At 43.8% G+C, this 25,033-nt stretch overlaps 1 protein-coding gene and 1 long non-coding RNA gene across 2 annotated transcripts in view; one reads left to right on the top strand and one right to left on the bottom strand.

Annotated features, from left to right (window-relative positions):
* SHANK3 (SH3 and multiple ankyrin repeat domains 3) overlaps window positions 1-25,033 on the bottom strand; it is a 673,138-nt gene that overhangs the window by 478,587 nt on the left and 169,518 nt on the right. The window contains exon 9 of the mRNA XM_050953559.1: window positions 17,777-17,843. Within this exon, the coding sequence (XP_050809516.1) occupies window positions 17,777-17,843 (67 nt within the window). The remainder of the gene's footprint in view (window positions 1-17,776; window positions 17,844-25,033) is intronic.
* Window positions 1-25,033, top strand: part of LOC127051371 (uncharacterized) — a 235,455-nt gene that overhangs the window by 62,311 nt on the left and 148,111 nt on the right. The window lies entirely within an intron of this gene.

The raw sequence follows: 25,033 nt of genomic DNA, 5'->3' as shown, positions 1-25,033 counted from the left end.
TAGTCACCAGGAGATAATGTGCCTCGATGATGGCCCGTATGGGCAGGGGGGAGTTGTCATCCTGCCCTGTTTAGCCAGTGATGCAATGCAAGGCTCAATTGTTTAGCCTTGTGCAATACTAAGACTTCCACTGGAAGTTCATCAGAGGCCACGGCAAACAATCCAAACCACTTGAAAGTACAAAAGGGACTTGGGTTTCCCTGTCTGTGAATAGAAACAAAAGGCTGTTTTTAGTATTACACAGAGGATGGAGAATCTCTCTGTATTCGTTCACTGAAGAAAGCCCTTGGATCCTGGGTTTCATGAAAAAAAGCAGCTCTGCAGCAGACTGGAATTGGTGAGAGGGGAGGGGCCTACTTCATTACACAGGAAAGGTAACTATTAACTGTAGAGCCAGGTTCGCATTTTATGATTCTGTTTTGTGTTGTAACCATTTGTTTCCACCGCTCTCTCTCATTTCTAGTTAAATCTTTACCCCTTCTTACATAAACCCACTTGTCATTGTAAGTGAACACAAGTGCTCTGGGTTATACAGGAGTAGTGATTTAAGGTACAATTATTAAACTGGGGTACAATGAGCCTTTGGGGGCAGACGATCTGGGATGTCTCTGAGTGGCCAGTGTCAGGGGCTGGGTATTACAAAGGGAACCATTCAAAGGTACTCACTGACTAGGGTGACCTAATGTTAATATGCAAGGCCAAGACAGGACTGGCACAGCCCAGAGGCGAGTGCTTAAGTGGCTGAAAGGCGGGTGGTGACACCCAGTCAGGCACGGCCAAGACACCCTCACGCTGGAGGCAAGGGGTAAGAAGGTGACACACAGTCCCAGATGAACTCAGAACTGTCACTTCAGGTATACAGTCACCTGTGCATGAAGGACCATGGTGACAATGTCCTCACAATTACCCAAGGTTCTTTGAAAAGAGCAGTTATTAGACTTTTCATATTTTGATATTTTCCAGAGGGCAGGTAGCAAGCACTCTGAAAGCACCTTGCATGGCTCCAATGAAAACTGAACTCCAAGTTAGAAATTAATATGGATGTCTCTCAATTTTTCTAAAGATCCAACCTTTGGCATCAGTGATAAAGTTGTGTGGAAAGATAAGGTTGTCCCTCGAAGGTGACTAAGCTATTTATTAAAGCAGGGACAGCTGCAACTACTCTGGCTCCTTAGCTTCACAGAGTACATTTGGTGAAGAGGCCATGGACTGTGGACAACCCTAAAGAAAGGATGGTGTACTGATCTTCTCCTATACAAATGTAGCTATTTCCTGCAACATGGCCTGACTGAGATGTGGAAATAGGCATCTCTCAAGTCAAGCACCCCAAACCAGTCTTGTGGGCACAAAGGACTGATAGCTGCCAATACTTCACCATATGGAATCTGAGTTTTGTGATGCATCTGTGTAGACCTCTCGAATCCAAGATTGGGTGCAGGCAGAAGAGAGAAATAACAGTGCAAACAGGCAGAGTTTCTAACCTTGCTCCTAATAAAGTGAACAAATAGGGTCCAAAATTATCCTCTTCCTGGATTCTGGCTTTACTGGTAACTCATATACCAACCCCAAACAGATTTTAGCCTAAGCTTTCTCTCCAAGCCTGGTTGTACTAGGATATTTCCTCCAGAACTTTTCTTTCCCAGTTCTCTCTGCACCTGAGAGAGACACCAAAACTGTTTATATCCTGGTTTGAACCAAACTACTAGTATGGCTCAGCAGCAATGCTGCTGCATAAGCGCTAACTCCATGGGTGCTCTGGGGCTGGAGCAACCATGGGAAAAAATGGTGCGTGCTGAACACCCACTGGCAGCCCCTCTATCAGCCCCCCCCAGTGGGCCCCACCCATCTGTGCCATCCCCTCCCTCCCCATGCCTCCTGCCCACCACAATCAGCTGTTTTGAGGCATGCAGGAGGCTCAGGGGGGGAGGGGAGCGAGGATGCAACGCACTCGGGGGAGGGAAGAGGCAGGGTGGAGCAGAGGTGGGAAAAGGCAGGGCAGGGGTGGAGCACCCCCCGGCACATTGGAAAGTTGACACCTGTGTGCCATTGCATCTTCATGAAGGCTGTCAGAGGTTCACATAGTGCGTTAGGCCACAGAGCTGTATTCAGCCTCTCTGGGAGGGTAAACATTTAGTGCTAAGCCCTAGGCCTCCACTGTTTTCAAAGGAGGGGCCCCCTCCTCCACTATTCTGAAGCTGCCGGCTTCAGTACCTCGGATTCTCACTGTGGCTCCTTCAGCTAGGTCCAAAATAGTATGAACCTGCTGTTGGAGACTGAACCCTCTTGGAGCTGCACAGCCAGCAGGTGTTTTGCAGTGACACTGACGGCTTGTTTCATAGATTCATAGATTCAAGGACCGGAAGGGACCTCGAGAGGTCATCGAGTCCAGTCCCCTGCCCTCATGGCAGGACCAAATACTGTCTAGACCATCCCTGATAGACATTTATCTAACCTACTCTTAAATATCTCCAGAGATGGAGATTCCACAACCTTCCTAGGCAATTTATTCCAGTGTTCAACCACCCTGACAGTTAGGAACTTTTTCCTAATGTCCAACCTAAATCTCCCTTGCTGCAGTTTAAGCCCATTGCCTCTTGTTCTATCAATAGAGGCTAAGGTGAACAAGTTTTCTCCCTCCTCCTGATGACATCCTTTTAGATACCTGAAAACTGCTATCATGTCCCTTCTCAGTCTTCTCTTTTCCAAACTAAACAAACCCAATTGTTTCAGCCTTCCTTCATAGGTCATGTTCTCAAGACCTTTAATCATTCTTGTTGCTCTTCTCTGGACCCTCTCCAATTTCTCCACATTTAAAAACAAGCCAACATCTTTTAGCCAACTAGAATTCAATATTTTATAGATTCATAAATTCCAAGGCCAGAAAGGACCATTGTGATAATCTAATCTGACCTCCTGTGTGAAACAGGCCAGAGAGCTGCCCCCCAGTAATAATTCCTTTTGAACTAGAGTCTATCTTTTAGAAAAAACATCCAATCTTGATTTAATAATTGCCTCTACAACTCTTAGCAAATTGTTCCAATGGGTAAAAAATTATGCCTTATTTTCACTCTGACTCTGTCTAGCTTCAACTTCCATTCACTGGATTGGGTTATGTCTTTCTATGGTAGACTGAAGCAATCATGATTTAATGTTTGTTCCCCATGTAGGTACTTATAGACTGTGATCAAGTCACCCCTTAACCTTCTCTTTGTTAAGCTAAATAGCTAGAGCTCTTTGAGTCTACCACTACAAGGCTTCTGCCTAAAACAGTGCACAATGTCATCCTTCAGCACTTTGTAGTAAGAAGCTTGAAAAGGAACTGAGAAGGAAGGTGAGTAGTTGGCATGGCAAGGAACTGGTCTTTTCTACTTCTAATACATCTTATCTACCTGAAGTAATTCCATGCCGTGCTGTTCTGAAGGTGCCAAAGTGGCTCCAGAGAGGACAAGGAAAATGAAGTATCTCCTTTTGAAATTGGTTCAGGTTCTCTGCTGAAATATCAAATCTGCTGCCTCAAGACAGGCAGAACCAAAGCAGACTTATCCGACCCAAAGGCTCCCTGGGTTTCTGTCTCAACAAATCAGATTGGGAACATGGAATCAGGCATTTGAGATATCCTGAGCCTCGCATGAGGTCAGCTAGTCACAGCAGTGGTCTTCATTCTATAGCATCAGAAGAAGCATGAGCAAGTGCTGATTGAAGCCCTAATTCGGAGATTGCCCTTATTGCAACCATTTTCAGGAATATGTGCCACCAAAATGACATTTTATTTCACATGAAGTTATAAAGAGTCTATAAGAGCTTGGCAAGTGGCCATGTGCAACCCTAGTGCTCAGGGGATTAGAATTTATAGCCCTTGTCCCTTAAGTCCTGAGCTGCTGGAAGAGTCTTGGCAGAACTAGAAAATTTTGATTTGTTCACTCTCACAGAGATCACAAGAGCCCCTGACATTGAGTTCTGATAGACAGAGTCATAGTGCAGTGGTGATATTTGGTACAGCCTGTCCACCTTTGTTACTATTGCCAGGGGTCCATAGAACATAGGACTGGAAGTGACCTCCTGAGTTATTGAGTGTAGTTCTCTGCTATTGCAGGATACCCCATCAGATAATCCCATTCATATATTTATCAAGATTAAAGTATATCAAGGATCATTTAAACCACAGATCTTGGACGGGCTCCAAAAGATCCTTGTTAATGAGGAATATTTTATTCTTTTGTATGAGCTCTAAAATGTCAAGCAGTTTGTGGGATTTTTCTGAGCTATCTGACCATGGAAATACCAGAGCTTCAGATCATTCTCCTAACATATCTTGGTACAAACAACAGTCTTGGAGAAGGGGAATTTGATGACTGAGCAGCTGGGTCATCTGCATCAGATAGAACTCTGCTATACTTGTTCAGGAAAGACAGCAGGCAAGATTTTTACAGGTTTATTGGCAACTGAAGAAGTAGATAGGTGCCTAGTGGAATTTTCAAAATCACGTAGTTGTCTAACTCCTATTGACTTCAATGTTGATTGACATTAATTACATTCCTATCCTATAATTCCTTATCAATTGAATCCCATATCAGCTTTTTTATTATTTTGCCTGGTATGGATGTCATGCTAACCAGCCAAAAGTTAACCAGGTCATCCCATTTGCCCTTTCTGAATATTGGCATAACACACACAATCTTCCAGTTTTCTGGAAGTTCCACAGTACTCCAGTGTATTAAAAATGACATTGGTGAGCCAGAGATCTCCTCAGCCAATGCTTTAAGGACTCTTGGGTGCAATTTATCTTGGCCTGATGATTTAAAAATATTTATCCCTAGTAGATGTTGTTTAACATCCTTCTCGGTTACTAATGGACTGGAAAGTATTTAATCATCCTCATGTGATAGTAGTACATCATCCCACTTCTTTTGCTCAAAACTAAAATATTTATTGAATAATTCTATTTTTTTGGAACATTAACACTAATCTTACCATCTCCATTTAGTAACGGGTCTATACCATTGCCAGGATTTCTTTTGTTGCTAATACACTTTAAAAACATATTCTTACTACCCTTAGCCATGCCAAGCTTTTCACTGATGTCTGATGATGTCCCTTAAGTCTTAAAAAATACGGTGAAAACTGGAGAGGATGCAGAAAAGAGAAACAAAAATGGCTGAGCACTGGAAAAATGCCTAGAGGGGAGAGACTTAAAGAGCTTAATCTATTTAGCTTATAAAAAGCAAGATCGAGAGTTGACTTGATTACAGTGTATGAGAATCTTCCCAGAGTGGACGTACGGGATTCTAAAGGGCTCTTTAATCTAGAGGAGAAAAGCAGAACAAGAATCAAAATGGCTGGAAGCTGCAACCAGACATATTCAAATTAGAAATAAGACACAAATTTTTAACAGTGTGGGCAATTAAGCACTGGAATCAACTACCAAGGGAAATGGTGGATTCTCCATCTCTTGAAATCTTCACATGGAAACTGGATGCCATTCTGGAAGACATTCTTTAGTCCAATACTAGTTACTGGGTTCAATAGAGGGGGCATACATTGATTAAATGAATGGCCTACGATAGATGATCGAATGGTCCTTTCTGGCATAAACTCTATGATTCTATGCACTCTTCTCCACAAGAGCATAGCCGCGGCCAGACTGGATTAGACCCAACATCCACTTACTCCAGTATCCTGTCTCTGATGATGGCCACTACCAGATGCTTCAGAGGAAGGTGTAAGAACCCTGAAATAGCATATGTGGGACATCAGCTGCCCACATACAGTCTCATCCTGCTTTCTAATAGTAATAGAACAGCTTAAGCCCTGGAGCATGATGTTTAATATCCCTTCCAAAAATGTTATCACTTTCGTTATAATACCTGGATATTCTTGATACCCATATAAATGTTCAATCCCTCTTTGAATTTGGCTAAGTTCCTAGTCTTAATGATTTCCTCTGACAATGACTTTCACAGGCTAATTAGGCATTGTGTGAAAAGCATTTCCTTTGATCAATTTTTAATTCACCTTCAAAGCCTAAGTCAGAACAGCCATTCTAATCACATAAGGCAATATTCTCTCATATGTGAGTGGGGAGCCTCATGATGCTGTGGGGAAGAGAGTCTTGATTCTCAGTCTTGAACCAGATTCTTCTAAGACAGATCTATTGAGAACTGCTGTGGCAGCGGCACCAGAGAACGTGCAAGACCACAAGACCCATAAAGGTGGTAGAGGTTAACGGGCTGGCATAAATAATGGAAGGTGAAAAGACTGGCTTCCAAAGAACTACAAGAAATGAAGACAAATAGAAATGGATGTTTCCCCTGAAGAAGCAGTAAGGCCTCCTATGAGAGCTAAGCACACCAAGGACGGCTACTCTAATCTACCCCCAGCTGGGGTATAATAGCTCTCAACTGAAACCCTTTTCCAAATCCACCTAGAGAAGATATGGATGGTGAGACGAAGGCAGCTGGGAGACTAATGAAGATAGCCAGCTGGTGAGTATGTTGGGAAGTTCTGTCTTATTGCTATTTGATTAACTTTGAGGAACAAGAAAGGAGTACTTTTGGTGCTGGGAACTTGTCACTGATTTTGGTATGAATCCGGATTGCTTGCTGTGTTCTGAAATCAAGGCTAGGTTGCTGACTATAAAGGTGAGATTGCCCTGCCGCTGGGTGTTAGCATCTGTTTCTAGCAGGGCTCTTTGAAGTGAGAGCAGTGCAGTGCAGTTTTTGATCAGCGAGGCCTGTGAATAGAGGCGGCTGAGTGAGAGGGGTTGTGTCACCCATTCCAGGAGTGTGTGGGGCTCAGGTTTTCAAAAGCACAGAAACTCACAATGGCTGGTAAGACAAATGGCTGGTGAGATAAATGGAGTTACCTAGTTGAGTTTGTCAGAGCAGGAAGGCAGGGAGGTGTGGTGGTGTGTTGATTTTTTTTTCCTTTCTCTAACTTGCAGCTGCTCTACAAAGAAGAACCTGCCATGAGATGAGAACGCCATGTCATGAACAACACTGCTAGCTCTTCCTCTGCCTGTACCTGTGGGGCCCTCACCTGACACACAACCTCACCCTGGAGGCTTCCACCCAGACTCTGGTCTTAACTTGCTGGGAATGCAGCCTGCGTGTCCCTAACAACAAAAGCCAGTCAGGGGGAATCGCTGGCGTGAGAGGTGTCTCTAGGATCCCCCCCTCAGGAAGCAGGTTAGAGAGCTACAGGGTGAAGTGGTTAATTTGCATAGCATGTGGGAGTACAATGACTCCAGTGAAGGGACACACGTGGAAACATCTGGGATGGAGGATGCTAGCTGACTACAGGTGACTACAGCAACACCAGAGGAGGAAGGAGAACCAGTTGCTCTACCTGGGGGACTTGAACTACCCAGATATCTGTTGGAAAAATATGTGGGCAACTTTTTGTTTCAGAAAGAAAAGGAAGTAACCAGGGGAACAGCCATTTTAAATTTGATTCCAACCAACAGGGAGGAATTGGAAGTGAATTTGAAGGTGGAAGGCAATTCGGGTGAAAACGATTGTGAAATGAGAGATTTCATGATTCTAAGGCAACGAAAGAGTTAGAGCATCAGAATAAGGACAATGGACTTCAATAAAATGGACTCATAGAACTGGTAGGTAAGGTTTTGTTGTGATTTTTGAACCTACAAAAGTTAACCTAAGCTCAACTCTAAAATGTATGTGAAAGCTCATATGATGCTACAATAGACTCATAGAATCCTAGAACTGGAGAGGCCCTCAAGAGATCATCTAGTCCAGTCACCTACACCAAGGCAGGACTAAGTATTATCTAGACCATCCCTGACAGGTGTTTGTCTTAAAAATCTCTTAAAAATCTTCAGTGATGGAGATTCCACAACTTCCCCTGGGCAATTTATTCTAGTGTTTAACCACCCTGACAGGAAGTTTTTCCTAATGTCCAATCTAAACCTCCTTTGCTGCAATTTAACCCCATTGCTTCTTGTCCTATCCTCAGAGGTTAAGGAGAACAATTTATCTCCCTCCTCCTTGTAACAACCTTTTATGTACTTGAAAACTCTCTTCATCTCAGTCTTCTCTTCTCCAGACTAAACAAACCTAATTTTTTCAATCTTCCCTCATAGGTCATATTTTCTAGACCTTCAATCATTTTTGTTGCTCTTCTCTGGACTTTCTCCAATTTGTCCATATCTTTCCTGAAATGCGGTGCCCAGAACAGGACACAATACTCTGGCTGAGGCCTAATTAGCCTGGACTAGAGAGGAAGAATTGTTTCTAATGTCTTGCTTACAACACTGCTGCTAATACATCACAGAATTATGTCTGCTTTTTTTGCAAAATATTAAGTTGTGAACTACTATAATTCCAGATTCCTTTCCGCAGGACTCCTTCCTAAGCAGTCATTTTCCATTTTGTGTGTATGCAACTGATTGTTCCTTCCTAAGTGGAGTACTTTGACTGGTCTGTAATTCCCTGGGTTGTCTTTATTTCCCTTTTTTGGTTGGCACTATATTTGCCCTTTTCCAGTCCTCTGTAATTTCTCCTGTCTTCCATGCCTTTTCAGAGATAATTGCTAATGGCACAGATACCTCCTCATTCAGCTCCTTGAGCATTCTTGGATACATTTAATCAGGCCCTGGTAACTTGAAGATATCTATCTTGTCTAAGTAATTTTAACTCGTTCTTTTCCTATTTTAGCCTCTGATCCTAACTCATTTTCACTGACTTTCACTATGTTAGACGTCCAGTCGCTACTCACCTTTTTGGTGAAAACCAAAACAAAGAAGTCATTTAGCACCTCTGCCACTTCCACATTTTCTGTTATTGTTTTCCCCTTCATCACTGAATAATGGGCTTACCCTGTCCTTAGTCTTCCTCTTGCTTCTAATGTATCTGTAGAATATTTTCTTGTTACCTTTTGTGTCTTTAGCTAGTTCAATCTCATTTTGTCCTTGGCCTTTCTAATTTTGTCCTTACATAATTGTGTTATTTGTTTACAGTCATCCTTTGTTATTTGCCCTAATTTCCTTTTTTTGTATTACTCTTTTTTGAGTTTCAGATCATTGAAAATCTCCTGCTTAAGCCAGGGTGGCCTCTTGCCATACTTCCTGTCTTTCCCACGCAGTGGGATAGTTTGCTCCTGAGTCCTTAATAATGTGTCTTAGAAAAACTGCCAACTCTCTTGAACTGTTTTTCCCTTTAGACTTTCCCTGAGTTTGCTAAAGTCTGCTTTCTTGAAATCCATTATCTTTATTGTACTGTTTTCCCTCTTACCATTCCTTAGAATTGTGAACTCTTACTTCATGATCACTTTCACCTAAGCTTCCTTTGCCACTTTCAAATTCTCAACCAGTTCCTCTCTATTTGTGAAAATCAAATCTAGAACAGCCTCTGCCCTAGTAGCTTTCTCCACCTTCTGAAATAAAAATTGTCTCCAATACATACCAAGAACTTGTTGGATAATCTGTGCCCTGCTGTGTTATTTTCCCAAGAAATGTCTAGGTAGTTGAAGTCCCCAGTCACCACCAAGTCCTGTGCTTTGGATGGTTTTGTTAGTTTATAAAAAGCCTCACCCACCTCTTCTTCCTGGTTAGGTGGTCTGTGGTAAACCCCTACCATGACATCACCCTTGTTTTTTACCCCTTTTATCCTTACCCAGAGACTTTCAAACAGTCTGTCTCTTATTTCCAGGTCAACCTCAGAACAACTGTATACATTTTTAATATATAAGGCAACATTTCCTCCCTTTTTCCCCTGCCTGTCCTTCATGAGCAAGCTGTACCCTTCGTACCAATATTCCAGCCATGCGTATTGTCCCACCAAATCGCTGTGATGTCAGCTATGTTATAGTTGTGTTTATTAACTAGCATTTCTAGTTCTTCTTGCTTATTCTCCATACATCTTGCATTAGTATACAGACACCTAAGATATTGATTTGATTCCCCCCACCATGTTCTCTCTGGTCTCCTCTCCCTTATCCCGGCTATAACAGCCCATGCCTGACCCTCCTACCACTCTCAATTCCGACCCTTCTCCCAGGTCTCCATCTTTTTGACTTACCTGTGGGCTTTTGTCACCTGCCTCCACCACCTAGTCCTCCACACTAGGTTAGCCAGTCTGTATCCAAATACAATAGCCATGAACAATAGATCAAGTTGTTACAAATGCAAGAAAACCACAGAGGAAACTGTATTAGTCCAAATAAAATGACCTACAGATATAAGTAAAGGAAAGTGGTGAGATCCTACTTAGTAAACAAGAAATGTGGGAACAGAGTTACCTCTCCGAAGTTTGACCTTATTTCAACCACCAATTCAATCAATTTCCATAAGGAGGCTAAAATACGCCACCCACTTTTACTAATTTTTTTGGCTTCTTAAAAAGACTTTTTTAAAAAAAAGAGTCATCTTCACCTGGCTCATCCCCTGCCCTTCCAGCACTGCAGCTCACCTCGACTTATCTAATGGACTTTCTTTCTGATAGGTAGGCCAGCTGGCCTTGCCCTTGTTTGAGAAACTTTGTTTTCACCTGTAAATGCTAAAAGTCATCACATCATCATGACACCTAGTCCTCCTTCACCAGTGGGGAGACCTAATTAGCAGTGCTGCAGGGGCAAGTAAGATCTGGTATTGTATTACCTTCCCTTCTTGTGTTATTTTCTACCCCACTATTTCTTGCCTCTTATCTTATCTCCCTCTCTTGGCTTTTTATTGAATCCTGAAATCAACTATATTGCGTTCATCCAAACTTGCCTTGTCGAAGGAGAAAGAATCCAACCAGACAGATGACAGCCCTAACAGACAATAACTAACCAGGGTCCAAGTAGCAGGTGTTGTGGACAACTTGCCAGCCAGAGCATCCACTCAAAACTAACCAGCAGTGACACAAAAACATCACCAAAGGCCATATTTCAACCAGTTTTTCTATCCTCTCTCTCTTCCACCTTGTGTCTACTTGTTTGTTAAGAACAGGACAAGTGCATGCCCTTCACATCAGGAGATAATAAAATTAACCTTTTCATTGTCATCAAAGAAAGGTTCTTCTGAAAATATGAAACACTGATACTTTGACTCCAAAAGTAGAGAGACTCTGAAAAGCTCTAAGTTTGTTGTGCATAATCACGCCACCACAATTTCAACATGTTTGTTTTAATTTCTTGTTCTTTCTTGTGTTTAATCAACAAACTTTCATTCTGAATGAATGCTTCTGGGTATTTCCCAAGTAACCAAGTAAAACCAAGGCCTCTGTTTAAAATTATTGAAACCCAAACCTATCTATTACTGTTTAACGTTGGACAGCGAAACAGTGTATAAAAACCTGAAACTCTTTTAAGCCTTTTAGATCACTATCCATACAACAGTCCCATGGGAAGAAAATCTAAGGGAAAAAAGGAGTTCAGGAGAGTTGGCAGTTTCTCAAGATGACAATATTAAAGGCACAACTGGAAACAATCCCAATGTGAAGAAAAGATAGGAAGAAAAATAAAAGGGCAATGTGATTCCATCAGGACCTCATTAATGATCTGAAAATCTAAAAGGTATCCTACAGAAGGAGGAAATATGAACTAATTGCAAAGGATGAGTAGAAAAAAAAATAGCACAAGCACATAGGGGCAAAATCAGAAAAACTAAGGCACAAACTGAATTACTCCTAGGAAGAGAAATTAAACAGAATAAGGAGGTTCTTTAATACAGTGGGACCAAGAGAAAGGCATAGGAAAGTGTTGGTCCTCAACTTAGTGGAGAAAGAGAGCTAATAACTGATATCAAGAAGGCTGAGATATTTAATGCCTATTTTGCGTCTTGCTTCACTAAAAAGAGATACTCAACACAATTAATAATAAAAACAGGTGGGAAGGAATGCAAACCAAAACAGGGCAAAAACAGGTTAAAGACTATTTAGATAAGTTAGATGTATTCAAGTTGGCCAGACCTGAAAAAATGCATCTAGGGTACTTAAGAAACTAACTGACCCAATCTTGGAACTGTTAGCAATTATCTCTGAGAACTCATGAGGGCAGGGGAGGTCCCAGAGGACTGGAGAAGGAGAAACATATAGTATCTGTCTATGATCTAAAGAGGATCAAAGGGGATCTGGAGAATTAAAGACCAGTCAGTCTAACTGCAATACCTGGAAAGATACTGGGACAAATTACTAAATAATCAATCTGTATACATGCAGGGAATAACAGAGTTATAAGGAATAGCCAGGATGGATTTGTCAAAAACAACAAAAGCAAATCTTTCTAAGTTCCTTCTTTGATAAGGTTAACGGTCTAGTAGATAGGGCAGACGCAGGAAATGTGATGCAGTTTTATTTTAGTAAGGTATTTGATGTAGTCCCATGTGACATTCTCATAAGGAAACTAGGGAAATGAGATCTAGATGAAATGACTAAAAGGTGGGCGTACAATCTCTCTGTACCACATATGCACAACACAAATCTGCACAACTGATTGAAAGACTTTAATTAAAGAGTAATTATGAATGGCTCACTGGCAAACTGCGAGGGAGCCTCTAGTGGGGTCCCATAGAAATGAGTCCTGGGTCCAGTGCCATTTAAGATTTTCACTAATGACTTGGATAATGGAGTGGAGAGTATACTTATAAATTTTTCAGATGACACCAAGCTGAGAGAGGTTACAAATACTTTGGAAGACAGGATTAGAATTCAAATGGACCAAGACAAATTCAGAACATAAAAACGGCCATAGTGGGTCAGACCAAAGGTCCATCTAGCCCAGTATCCGGTCTTCCACAAGTGGCCAATGCCAGGTGCCCCAGAGGGAATGAACAGAACATGGAATCATCAAGTGATCCATCCCCTGTCGCACATTCACAGTTTCTGGAAAACAGAGGCTAGGAACACCATCCCTGCCCCTCCTGGCTAACAGCCATTGATGGACATATCCTCCAGGAATTTATCTAGTCCTTTTTTGAACCCTGTTATAGTCTTGGCCTTCGCAACAACTTCTGGCAAAGAGTTCCACAGGTTGACTGTGCGTTGTGTGAAGAAATACTTCCTTTTGTTTGTTTTAAACCTGCTGCCTATTAATTTCATTTGGTGATCCCTAGTTCTTGTGCTACAAGAAGGAGTAAATAACATTTACTTTCTCCACATCAGTAATGATTTTATAGACTTCTATCATATCCCTGCTTAGTGGTCTCTTTTCCAAGCTGAGAAGTCCCAATCTTATTAATCTCTCCTCATACGAAAGCCCGATCATTTTGTTGCCCTTTTCTGAACCTTTTCCAGTTCCAATACATCTTTTTTGAGATGGGACGACCACATGTGCACACAGCATTCAAGATGTGGGCGTACCATGGATTTATATAGAGGCAATATGATATTTTCTGTCTTATTATCTATCCCTTTGTTAATGATTCCCAAATTGACTGGCACTGCACTTTGAGCGGATATTTTCAGAGAACTATCCAATGACTCCAAGATCTCTTTCTTGACTCCAAGACCTTTTTCTTCAGTGTTAAGAGCTAAATGAGACCCCATCATTGTATATGTATAGTGGGGATTATGTTTTCCAATGTGCATTACTTTGCATTTATCAACACTGAATTTCATCTGCCATTTTGTTGCCCATTCACCCAGTTTTGTGAGATACCTTTGCAGCTCTTCGCAGTCTGCTTTGGACTTAACTATCTTCAGTAGTTTTGTCTCATCTGAAACTTTTGGGACCTCACTGTTTACCCCTTTTTCCAGTTCATTTATGAATATGTTGAGTAGGACAGGTCCCAGTACAGACCCCTGGAGGACACCATTATTTACCTCACTCCATTCTGAAAACTTAACATTTATTTATTCCTATCCTTTGTTTCCTATTTTTTTTAACCAGTTACCAATTCATGAGAGGACCTTCCCTCTTATCCCGTGGCAGCTTACTTTGCTTAAGAGCCTTTGGTGAGGAATCTTGTCAAAGGCTTTCTGGAAATCTAAGTACACTATATCCACTTGATCTCCCTTGTCCACATGCAAGTTGAGCCCCTCAAAGAATTCTAATAGATTGGTGAGGCACGATTTCCCTTTACAGAAACCATGTTGACTGTTCCCCAACAAATGGTCATCTGTGTGTCTGATAATTCTGTTCTTTAATATAGTAAGGCTTATCAGCCTGTAATTGTCGGGATCAGCTCTGGAGCCCTTTTTAAAAATTGGCATCACATTAGCAATCCTTCAGTTAGTAGTTCTTCAATTTCACGTTTGAGTTCCTTCAGAACTCTAGGGTAAATACCAGCTGGTTCTGGTGACTTATTACTGTTACATTTATTAAATTGTTCCAAAACCTCCTCTAATGACACCTCAACCTGGGACAGTTCCTCAGATTTGTCACCTAAAAAGAATGGCTCAGGTTTTGGAATCTCCCTCACATCCTCAGGCATGAAGACCAATGCAAAGAATTAATTTAGTTTCTCCACAATGGCCTCATTGTCCTTGTGTGCTCCTTTAGCACCTCGGTCATCCAGTGGCCCCACTGGTTGTTTAGCAGGCTTCCTGCTTCTGATGTACTTAAAAAAAATTTTTGCTATTACTTTTTGGGTCTTTAGCTAGCTGTTCTCCACATTCTTTTTTGTCCTGCATAATTATATTTTTACACTTCACTTGCCAGAGTTTATGCTCCTTTCTATTTTCCTCACTAGACTTTACTTCCATTTTTAAAATTATGCCTTTCTGCCTCTCACTGCTTGTTTTACTTTGTTGTTAGCCATAGTGGCACCTTTTGGGTTCTCTTCTATGTTTTTTAATTTGGGGTATACATTTAAGTTGAGCCTCTATTATGGTGTCTTTAAAAAGTTTCCATGTAGTTTGCAAGGATTTCACTTTTGGCGCTGTACCTTTTAATATCTGTTGAACTAATTAACTGGAGGATTTTAAGTACAGACTGGACAAACAGATTGGTTTAGGTCAGTGGTTCTCGATATATTTACCACTGCGGGCCATATATGTAGCTCTCTGTGTGTTACGTGGGCCGCATACACACAATATATACACTACATGTATGGCCCTGAGGATATCACATAGGCTGCAGCTGTATGCTGACTGGGCCAGGGTTGAGAACCAGTGGTCTAGGTTTATTGGTCCCGCCTCAGTGCAGAGGGCTGGACTTGGTACTTCTCAAGATTAGATTTCTATGATTCTCTAAATCTCAGTCCTTCTCCCCCACCTCATCACACACACACTCCTTAAATGAGGAGAATCAAGGGAATAAGAAGTTATCTTCACCTCTGCACTGTGTCACTGAAGGTCGCAGTTCAGGTCAGGCAGAGTCTGTACCTCCTCCACAATCCAATGTACTGATAGTGCGGAGGGGTCCTGGAGAGTGATCATGTTGGTAGTGACGAGATTCTATGTATGATCCAGCCTCCCAGTTCTAATCAACCGGAGAGAAGAAAGCAGTTCCTATTCCCACCTCTCCTCTTCTGCAGACCCTCAAAGAGTGGGACAGAAATGACAGACTAGCCCAACTTCAACAGTGTCTGCAAAGATCTCTTTCCTCACAGGGCATATCCACTGTCAGAGGATTTCAAGCCGTCCATGCCAAGAAAGATGAGCTGACAGGATCAGAACCAACCAGCTTCACCTGGAGTCACAGACACATTTTCAGTAGAAGCAGCTTCAACCCCGTGAATCTGGTGAAATAAACAGCTTCCCTCTCCTCTACCCTGAACTCTACACTGCCCTGCCCCAGATCAAAGGTGTACAAATCAAATTCAAGGGGCTGAATCTCTCTAAAAAAGAAAGTAAGAACCTAGAGGACAGCCTGATGGGTTCTGAGCTAGGAGAGTGTCCAGACGCAGAAAGTTATGGCGGTGATTGCTGATCATGACCCCTTTTACTGCCATACATGGTTGGTCTCATTTGCGAGGTCCATGGCTTGTGTTCACAGCTCCACTGGCAGTTCTTGGCACACAGCCAGACATGTGCAGCCCTGACAGTGGGGACCTGTAGAAGCATTATCCCAAAATTATCCTTTATAAGTTCCTGCTCTTATTGCTCAGGGCTCCATTAACCTAGAAATGCAGTGAACTTTTCTTTCTTTTAGTATATGTTCCATTACCTAACTAGACATTGATAGTAGGCAAATGAGATGATAACTAGCCAGTTCATGCTCTCCCCCCTTCTTCATGATCAACACCATCTTTGCTTTTTTCTAATCCTTTGGTATCTTCCCAGTTCTCCATGGACGTTTAAAAAATAATTTCTAGTGTTTGGAAAGTTCATTAGCTAATTCCCTTGACTTGCAGGTGCATGCCATCTGGACCTGCCGTTTGTATATGTTCAGTATCCCAAGTATTATCTGACCTACTTTATATCAGCAGCTATACAGTACACACAAAGTCAGCATTTTCTTCTTAATTGATCAGATGATTTCCTACAACTTTTCTCAACAGAAAGAGATTTAATAAAGCAGTTCAGTAGCTCAGCCATTCTATAATAATCATGAATGCAATCTCATTCGTCATTCATTATTTTGTTTGCTTTCCTGCCAGTACTTCTGCTTGATATACTTATATGGAGACTTCAGATTTCCCCGAAGCCGTTTGGCAGCATTAACACCCCTTTTCACAAATGATGTGAGCTTGTTTTACCAGTATTAGGCCAACGCTCTTCAGTGAGCATATGAATGAAATGAACAGAAAGAAAAGCTCGGAAGTGACAGCTGCAGTGGAGGTTTTAGGAAAGTCAAAGGAGGAGGAGTGAGGCCCAGGATTCCTGAGAGACTAAGGTGGTAGCCCAATATTTGCTTGAACATCTACTTGAAGGTCCATATTCCAGGAAGCCCACCACAACATCTCCTTTTGCCTGGACACCTCTGGGCCCTCTGCTCGGAGCAGGCATTTGACCCACTGTGTGGAGTTAACCCTCTCCTGTGAGTAAATCCTGTCAGCTCCTCCATTGCTCTAAAGGACTCTGGTGCCACCAATTTCTCAGGGAGAGAACTGGAGGAAGTTCAGCATGGGGCCTGGCTTTATGCACAGTATTGAGCTCAGCTCTGCAGAGGTTCTCTGTGTAGAGCTGCAGAGATATTGCAAAGAATGGGGATGCCCCAGTGAATCACAGAATATCAGGGCTGGAATCTAGTCCAACCCCCTGCTCAAAGCAGAACCAATCCCCTGACAGATTTTTTTTGCCCCAGATCCCTAAATGGCCCCCTCAAGGATTGAACTCACAACCCTGGGTTTAGCAGGGCAATGCTCAAATCACTGAGCTATCCCTCCCTCCAGGACTTAGCACATTCCCTGCAAACGTGAGGAAGAGCCCAGGGTCAGTGCAACTAGCATGGAGGCTGCTGCAGCAATAGCAGCCCAGCAATGGTGACCTGAGGTGGGCAGCATTCCTCCCCCCTGCACTGAGTCCAGCTGCAGGGCTTTAGCATGAGAGATTCCCCGTGGTGACTAACTGCCCCAAGCACACAAGAGAGGATGTGGAATTGAAAAACAGCGTTTTGGAGAGACAGTCCAACCTGCTGAATGCCTGACAGTCTGTTTATACTCTTTGGTACGGCAACTGAAACAGCCACAGTAAACCGTCCACCAAACAGTGATGGTTTCAGGCTGCCACACTGACTGACACAGTCAACCCCTCCTTATCGCCATGGACAGCACAAACACGGACACAGCAACCACCCACGCAAGTTCCAGCACCCAAAAACCCACAGGGAGTGCCAGACCCCTGTTACAGTAGCTCCACTGGTTTCCCTAGGCAGCGCTGGGAAATGAGAACCACTGAAATATCACAGGACCTAAAGTAAGATAAGAGGGGAAAATAGAGTGAAAGGCCAAACTCACCAACGTCGGACTCTTTGTGGGTTTTGATGATTTCAGCTAGTTCAAAATTTCCTGCAATGATGGCCACCTGAAAAGAGAGGAAGGGAGGAGGAGTGAATGATTCTGAGCTGCACTATTCCCCAGGAAAGACCAGGCCTACTAGCACAGAGGAAACTGCTATACCACATGGGCTGGCAACAGCCATTCGCTGTGGCAGACTGCCACAGCCAGCACTCCTCCTGGCTTGGCCCAAAAGTAGCATACACAGCCAGCACCTTTGAGGTGGCATCCTGGTGCCAACAGCGACCCACATTCCTCCTGCAATGACTCCTACATTCAGAAGTGACAGAGAACGCAGAGCTCAGAGGAGGCTGAGTAGTGATGCTTCCACTACTAGCTGAGAATTAAATTTGGGTCTTGTAGTTGCTGCTGAAAAATTCTCACACCTGGAGCTTGTTAGGAAAACATTTACTCTTGGTTATTTCCCAGTAACGGAACTCTCTGCAGGTCTTGCCTTGGCAAAGCCACAGACCTGTGATATGCTTGTTCCAAGCTGTGCAGGCCGTGGAACCTCTTCAAAGCAGGTAACTGTTGCGGGCAGCCTGCTCCAGACAATGGCCACAACACTCTAAACCAAGACTAAATAAAGACCTGCCTATTAACCAGCTTGTAGTATGGCAAAGATTCTCATAACACTCAAAGGAGCAAGGAAAGAAGGGAGGTTGAATGTAGATCTGAACAGGAAACACATGCAGAGAATTCTAATTACTATTTAGGATGCCTTTTTCTTCTTCAAGGAATTGCTGCTACTCATCCTCACTCCTGGGAAACTAGACACCACTAGCAATCCTCAGGAGGGCTAATATGTGATTAAGTAGACAGCAAGTGAAGGATTAGTCTCCAGAAATGAGCATCCAATTGAGACAGCAGAGGAAAAGTATGAATTGAACTCTATGTAGAGCCTTCTTACACGTTCAGACTATTAAAGCATTACAAAGACAAGCTGCCAGAGTTGGTACTGCCGAGCACAGTGAGTCCTAATGTCTGGTACCTGCAACCCTTTCTGGCTGCAACAAGTCTGAACATAAAATGTCATCTGTTTAAACAGCCTCTGGGCCAAAAATCTCTTGCTCGTTAGACTTAGCTCCACATGCAACAACCCACCAGGATGATTTGCAAAAAGGCTTAATCCTGCCCATGGGAGTAATTTACAGTCCCTTTAAACAGGGTCAGAGAGCGTAAGGCCAGAGGGACCGCCAGATCATCCAGTCTGACCTCCTGTACATCACAGGCCACCAACCCCACCCAGCTTCTGCACATTAAACCCTACAGCCCAAATCAGACCAAAGCATCACAATCCTCAGAGACTAGATTGTGCTGTGCCACAGGGAAAGAACAGGAGGGACCGCAGGGCACCAGTGCCTGAGGCCACTGCAATGGGAAGGAAATGATTAAGTGACATATACGCAGATAACCTGGCAGTGACCCACACCCACATGTGGAGAGGATGGGGAAAAAGCTCCAAGGTCACCGCCAGTCTGACTTGGGGGACAATTCCTTCCCAGCCCCACATACGATGATCAGTGAGACTGAGCATGTGGGCAAGAGCCAGCCAGCCATGCACCTGAGAGAGAGAATATTCAGTGCCATCTGGGAGCGCTAGACCACTCAGCCCAGTGTCCCATCTCCAAACGAGGCCATTCCTGATGCTTCAGAGGAGGAGACAAAAACCACCATGATGCATTGGCCAGAGGATCCCTTCATGACCCCTGCAGTGAACAATCTCAGCCTGAAGCATGAGATTGTTAGGAATTAAGGCATAAGCTTAAAGTGAGCCCCCGAACTACTGAGCCTTGACCCCTACTACCACCAACTGTCCTGTCATGCCATCACACTCTTGCATTTGTCCTGCTCTCTCTTAAAACTAATTACGTTGCTTGCCCCCCACAACTTGTACTGGGAGGCTGCCCCAGAATCTCACTCCTCTGATGGTTAGAAACCTGCTTCTAATTTCCAGCCTGAGTTTGTTCATGGCCAGGTTTGTTTGGGTTTGTTCCAGTGTAAGTTTGTTCAGGGAGGGGAGGAGCTGGGGTGGGGGAAGAGGCGCAGAGAGAGCAGGGCCTCGGAGAGGGAGCTGAGTAGGGGCAGGGCCTCAGGGTAGAGAGGGGGTGGAATACCCCCAGGGAAAAAGAAAAGTTAGTGTCTATGGCTGTGCCAACACTGCCCTTCAGCCTCAAGAGCTCATCACCCTCCCTGGGGTTTACCCCCCGTTTATTGAGACCAATCAGATTCGCACCTCACCCTCACTCAGTTTTCTGTTTGCCAGGCTAAACAAGCCAATCTCCTCCACTTCCTCTCCTAAGACAGGCCCTCCATTCCTCTGATCATCCTAGTAGCTCTTCTCTGCACCTGGTCCAGTTTAAAGTCATCTTTCTTGAACATGGGTGCCCAGGAAATGCCTCACCTGATACACCCTAGGATCACATTTGCCTTTCTGCACAGCTGCATCACATTGGTGGCTCAGAGTCACCCACTGATTGACCCCCACACCCAGGTTTCTCTTCTCTTCTGTCACTTCCAACTGAAGAACTCCTAATTTGTAGCAGAAATTCTCATTAGACCCAAGCGTATAACCTTGAATTTTGTACTACTGAATTTCATCCCATTTCTGTCATTCCAGGTCTTCAAAGTCATCCAGATCCCCTTGCACCGTTCTGATCCTCCTGTGTATTGATGGTGCCTCCCAACTTTGTATCATCAGCAAATATCAGCACACTCCTACTGTTTGTGTTAAGGTTATTAAAAAAATATTGAATAAGATTGGTTCCAATCCCAGCTAGGAGAATTCCACTAGTAACCTTTCTCCAGTCCGACAGTTCATCTTTTAGCACAAGCCCTTGCCATCTCCCTTTAGCCAGTCCCTTATCCACCATACAATTGTTGTACTGATCCCCATCTTCTCTAACTAAAAATTTCCTGTGCGGAACTAGGTTAAATGCTTTGCTGAAGTCCAAGTATATTAGATCTGCATTTCCCTCATCTAAAAAACCAGTTACATAGTCTGGCCTATGTGGCTTCAGAAGCAAGATTGGCAGGATAATTGTTTGCTGCAGATGAAAGTTTGACAGCACTCTAAGCAAGAATTTAGGTCATAACAATTTTATCCTTGTAATCACTTGTAATGGGCACACGAACCACGAGATGCTGAATCACTCTCACAGTTCAGGCACATGTTATTGCCACCAGAAATGCTATCTTCAGAGATAGGTGACAAAAAAGCAAAGTCTGTGAAAAGTTTAAAGGATGAAACCCATGAGCCAAGTAGAATTATGTTCAAATCCCAAGCAAATGATGCCCCGACAGATTGCTGGGTACACACACAAAGGCTATTTACCAGTAACTATAGTTCTTTCTGCGTGATTCTCGTTGCATATACCCTCCTGGGAAGGTACCCCCTGCTACACAAGATGCTGGAACTTTCTGGGAACGTGTGACTACGGGGACTGCACAAATGCTGTTGTGTGGCAATGAACATTAAGTGCCCAAGAAAGGTACAGCCCCAATTCCCTCAGTTCCTTTACAGGAACACTAGAATCCACAGATATAGAAAACCTCTAAGGAATAGGGGAAGATAAGCAAGGAGATTAAATATGCAAAGGCAGCTTCTTTGAAGAACGAGAGACAGGTGTTTAATTAGCAATAAGGGATGCTGCAAACAGGCAGAGGTGTTAGAAAAATAGCTTTATGATGAGGCTCTGCTGTTGGCCCCCACTCACCAGACCCAGATCTGTATTTCTGCACCTCTGGTCCCACACCAATCTAGCTCTCTTCTGAAACCTGACCCTACCACAGCAGCCTCCAGCCTTGCCTCCCTGTATGAGATCAGCTCTCGGATACAGAGCACCTGGCTCAAGCTGACCCCAGGCAAGACCAAAGTGATGCTGATAAAAGGAAATGCTTTAAAGAGCTGGTCAAGCCATGGCTCCACCTTTCATTGACATTGTACAGCCCCCATTCATCAAAGTGGTGCAAAGCCTCAGAGTCCCGTTTGACTCCTCACTAAGACTATGTCTACAATACCCACTGGATCAGCAGGTAGTGATCAATCTAACGGGGATTGATGTATTGCGTCTCGTCTAGACACGATATCTCGATCCCCGAACGCTCTCCCCGTCGACTCCGGAACTCCATCAGGGCAAGAGGCGGAAGCGGAGTCAACGGAGCAGCGGCTGTCGATGCCATGCCGCAAGGACGCGAAGTACGTCAATGTAAGTCGATCTAAGATACATCGACTTCAGCTACACCCCTCCCCCGCCAATGCAGACCAGGCCTAAGCCTGGATGACCAGTGACTAAAAATGCCTTCTTCCACCAGCCGCTCACTAAGAAACTTCGTCCCTCCCTCCTGAATGAGGGCCTGGTTACAGTACAATATGCATTTGTCACCTGTCGGCTGGATTACTGTAATTCCCTGTAACAGAAATTAAATGTGAAGATGAGGTAGAGGCTCCAGCTGGCACAGAAGGCAGCTGCCTGCCTCCTCCATGGCCTAGACCATCATGAGCACATCCAGCATGTGCTCAAGTCCCTCCATTGACTCCTGGTCAGCTTCTGAAGCCAGTTTAAGGCTTTGGTCCTAATTTTCAAAGCAATTAATGGCTCATGCCCTGTTATATCAAAGACTGAATTCAATCACAAAGCCTAGACAAAGCACGTGAGAGCTGGAGACAAAGCACTCTCTGTTGAAAGACTCGAGATGTGGCGCAATCTGTCAGAAGAGATCAGATGAATAGTCTAGAGTCCTACCCCTGATGACGACTACAGCTTCAACCCCTGGCTTGACTCCTGACTCTGTCCCCGGCTCTGGTTCCTGGATCCCGACTCTCTAACCCTGAGGTCTGACCCACTCATGCCCTCATCCCTACAGAAAAGTACTAGGAAGAACTCCTTAATAGAGGCACCCTCAAGGGACACAGAGCCACGCTTCGGACACCCTGGTTTAAAGATGCCAGTGAAACCTGACAGAGTTCTCCTGAGCAGTCCAAATCCTCATCCATTAAGGTGCCAAGATCCAACTCACTAGGAGAAGGGACCTTAGCTTTGAGATGAATCTGGGGACACTGGTGATATCCAAAGTAACTTATTTGCAAAAGAAATCTGAACACCAGTGTCTGCCCAAGCTAGGGCCACCACAGTTAAATGAATCATCTCTTGCTTCACTTTTGGAAGCCCTGAAGGGAGCAGAAGAAATAAGGGAGAAGCAAAAAGGAGACCTCAGGGCAAACAGAGCACAAAGGCATCTGAATGGGCTCCTCAAGTCCTGCTCACTTCTTCATGAAACAAGAGGAAAATCTGATTCATCACTGACTCTGTCCAACACCACTCATGCTGATGGAAATATCTGCAAATCAGGTTGTCCGTTAGAAGGTTTTCCTGCCCTGCCACAGAACAGCTTACAGGGTTATTGGATTTCATATGCATTATTCCCTGTCTCTTTTCCACTTGGTAATTCCGTATTGCCTGTAAGAATCTCTGCCATTTTTCCTTTCTCAGCAAAGACATCGTTTAAGAGACCAGGTTCTATGAGCTCCCCAGCCATTGAAGGCTTGGAGGAATCTCTTCCAAATACCAGTGATGGGTGGAAAAAAGGAAACTGTTGGAGCCCATTCTGAGGAACAGGCCACGATAGCAGGAATTAACAGACAGGGGGAGGACCACACACAATTCTCCTAAGCTTGACCCAACTTGCTGTATAGAGACATTTTAGCTAAGCATGGCAAGGTCACATTTTTAAACTGACAAAGAAGGAGGCTGCCATGCTAGAGGCTATAAGCCTGAAATTCAGAGGCAGGATATGACTGAATTTCAGGTGGGTAATAACTGGCTTGGTAACTTTCTACATTTCCAGAAAATACTTTCAGAGCAGGCAAACAGAAAGTGCTCTGCAGCATAGACTCCAGGGAGTCTCTCGGTAGGCTCCAAGAAAGATATTCATAAACTTATGCTGGGCTTTAGCTTCCTCCACAAGAGAAGGGGGTCTTCAAAAAACTGGCTCAGCCCTTCACATATTGAATTTGCATGAGTCTGTCACCCGAGACCTTGCTGACAAAGATGAGCAGACAACATTCCTGGATGCTTGGTGAAGATAAGGGAAGCAGCTGAGAGGAGGTACTATCCTGGTACTCAATTCGCAGTGCTTTATTGAGATATGTAAGGATAGATCTGAAAGGTACAGTGCTCAACTTAGTCCTGACAAAGCAGGAAGAGGATGATGGCACTTAGTTTACCATGCTACGCTTCCTTGAGAAAAGGCAACTGGGAAAATACAAACCAATTCCACTGAATGTCACTGCAAAACTTGGTGTATTGCTTTCAGGTGGATTTCACCCAACCAGTGTCTTACGAGAACAGAGTATGGGGGTAGGCATAGCAGGAGGGAGAGTTCCTCAGCATCTGTAGATTCAAGTAGTCTTTTGGCAGGGGCTGTAAAGGCATTCCAAGAGCTAATCCTTCATATTTCTCATGCCCTTGATATTCCTGTATGTTCTACACAGTGCAAAAGGGTAGCATTTTATAGAATTGTACCACGTTGCATTTTCTGGAATCCAAAATGACAGATAGCCATAGTGCAAAGAGGACCAAATCCAATGAGACATGCTCTTTGAGCAGCCTTACTGCAGTGAGATTAATAACATCTGCAGTGACTTTAAGAAAGGATTCCTAGCGCTGGACAGCTGGCTTATTTCATGAGATTTGGAATAGGGTGCTTCATCTCCTCTGTGAAGCTCCTAATTTTTTCTTCCAATCTAACCACCGTTTTTCCTCCCACTGGGGACTGAACATTCTTTCCCCTCCCACGGTACTGTAGGATCACTGTGATTTATTGACTCCCAAGCCTCAAAAAGGAGCTGTCCCTGCACTTCCAATCAGTGAAACACAGGACATTTGGGCAAGAGGGTCTGTATCTAATGCCAAGGAATAGAAGGCTCAGATCCATGCCTGAGGCCAAGCCCCCTAAAGGCTAACTGCTTTCACACAATACAATGGTCCATGCATCCAGACCTAAGGACAATCCAAAAGTGAGGATGCACTCATGCAACCCTATGAAGGAGCCATTTTAAAATTCAGAGCAAAGAACAGAAGGAGCCATTCAAAAGTAGCTATACAACAGGGAGAGGCCAGCAGCTCTGGCATTTAAGCCAGATTCAGTGAAGGCAGGAATTGCACGAGTCACTCCACACACAGTTTTGCTACAGTACGGGACACCCAACCTGCAGGA

This window comes from Gopherus flavomarginatus, chromosome 1, assembly GCF_025201925.1.
Source record: "Gopherus flavomarginatus isolate rGopFla2 chromosome 1, rGopFla2.mat.asm, whole genome shotgun sequence".
NCBI classification, from domain to species: Eukaryota; Metazoa; Chordata; order Testudines; family Testudinidae; genus Gopherus; species Gopherus flavomarginatus.
The sequence above is the reverse complement of the archived record's forward strand: the minus strand, read 5'-3'. Positions and strand labels throughout refer to the sequence as shown.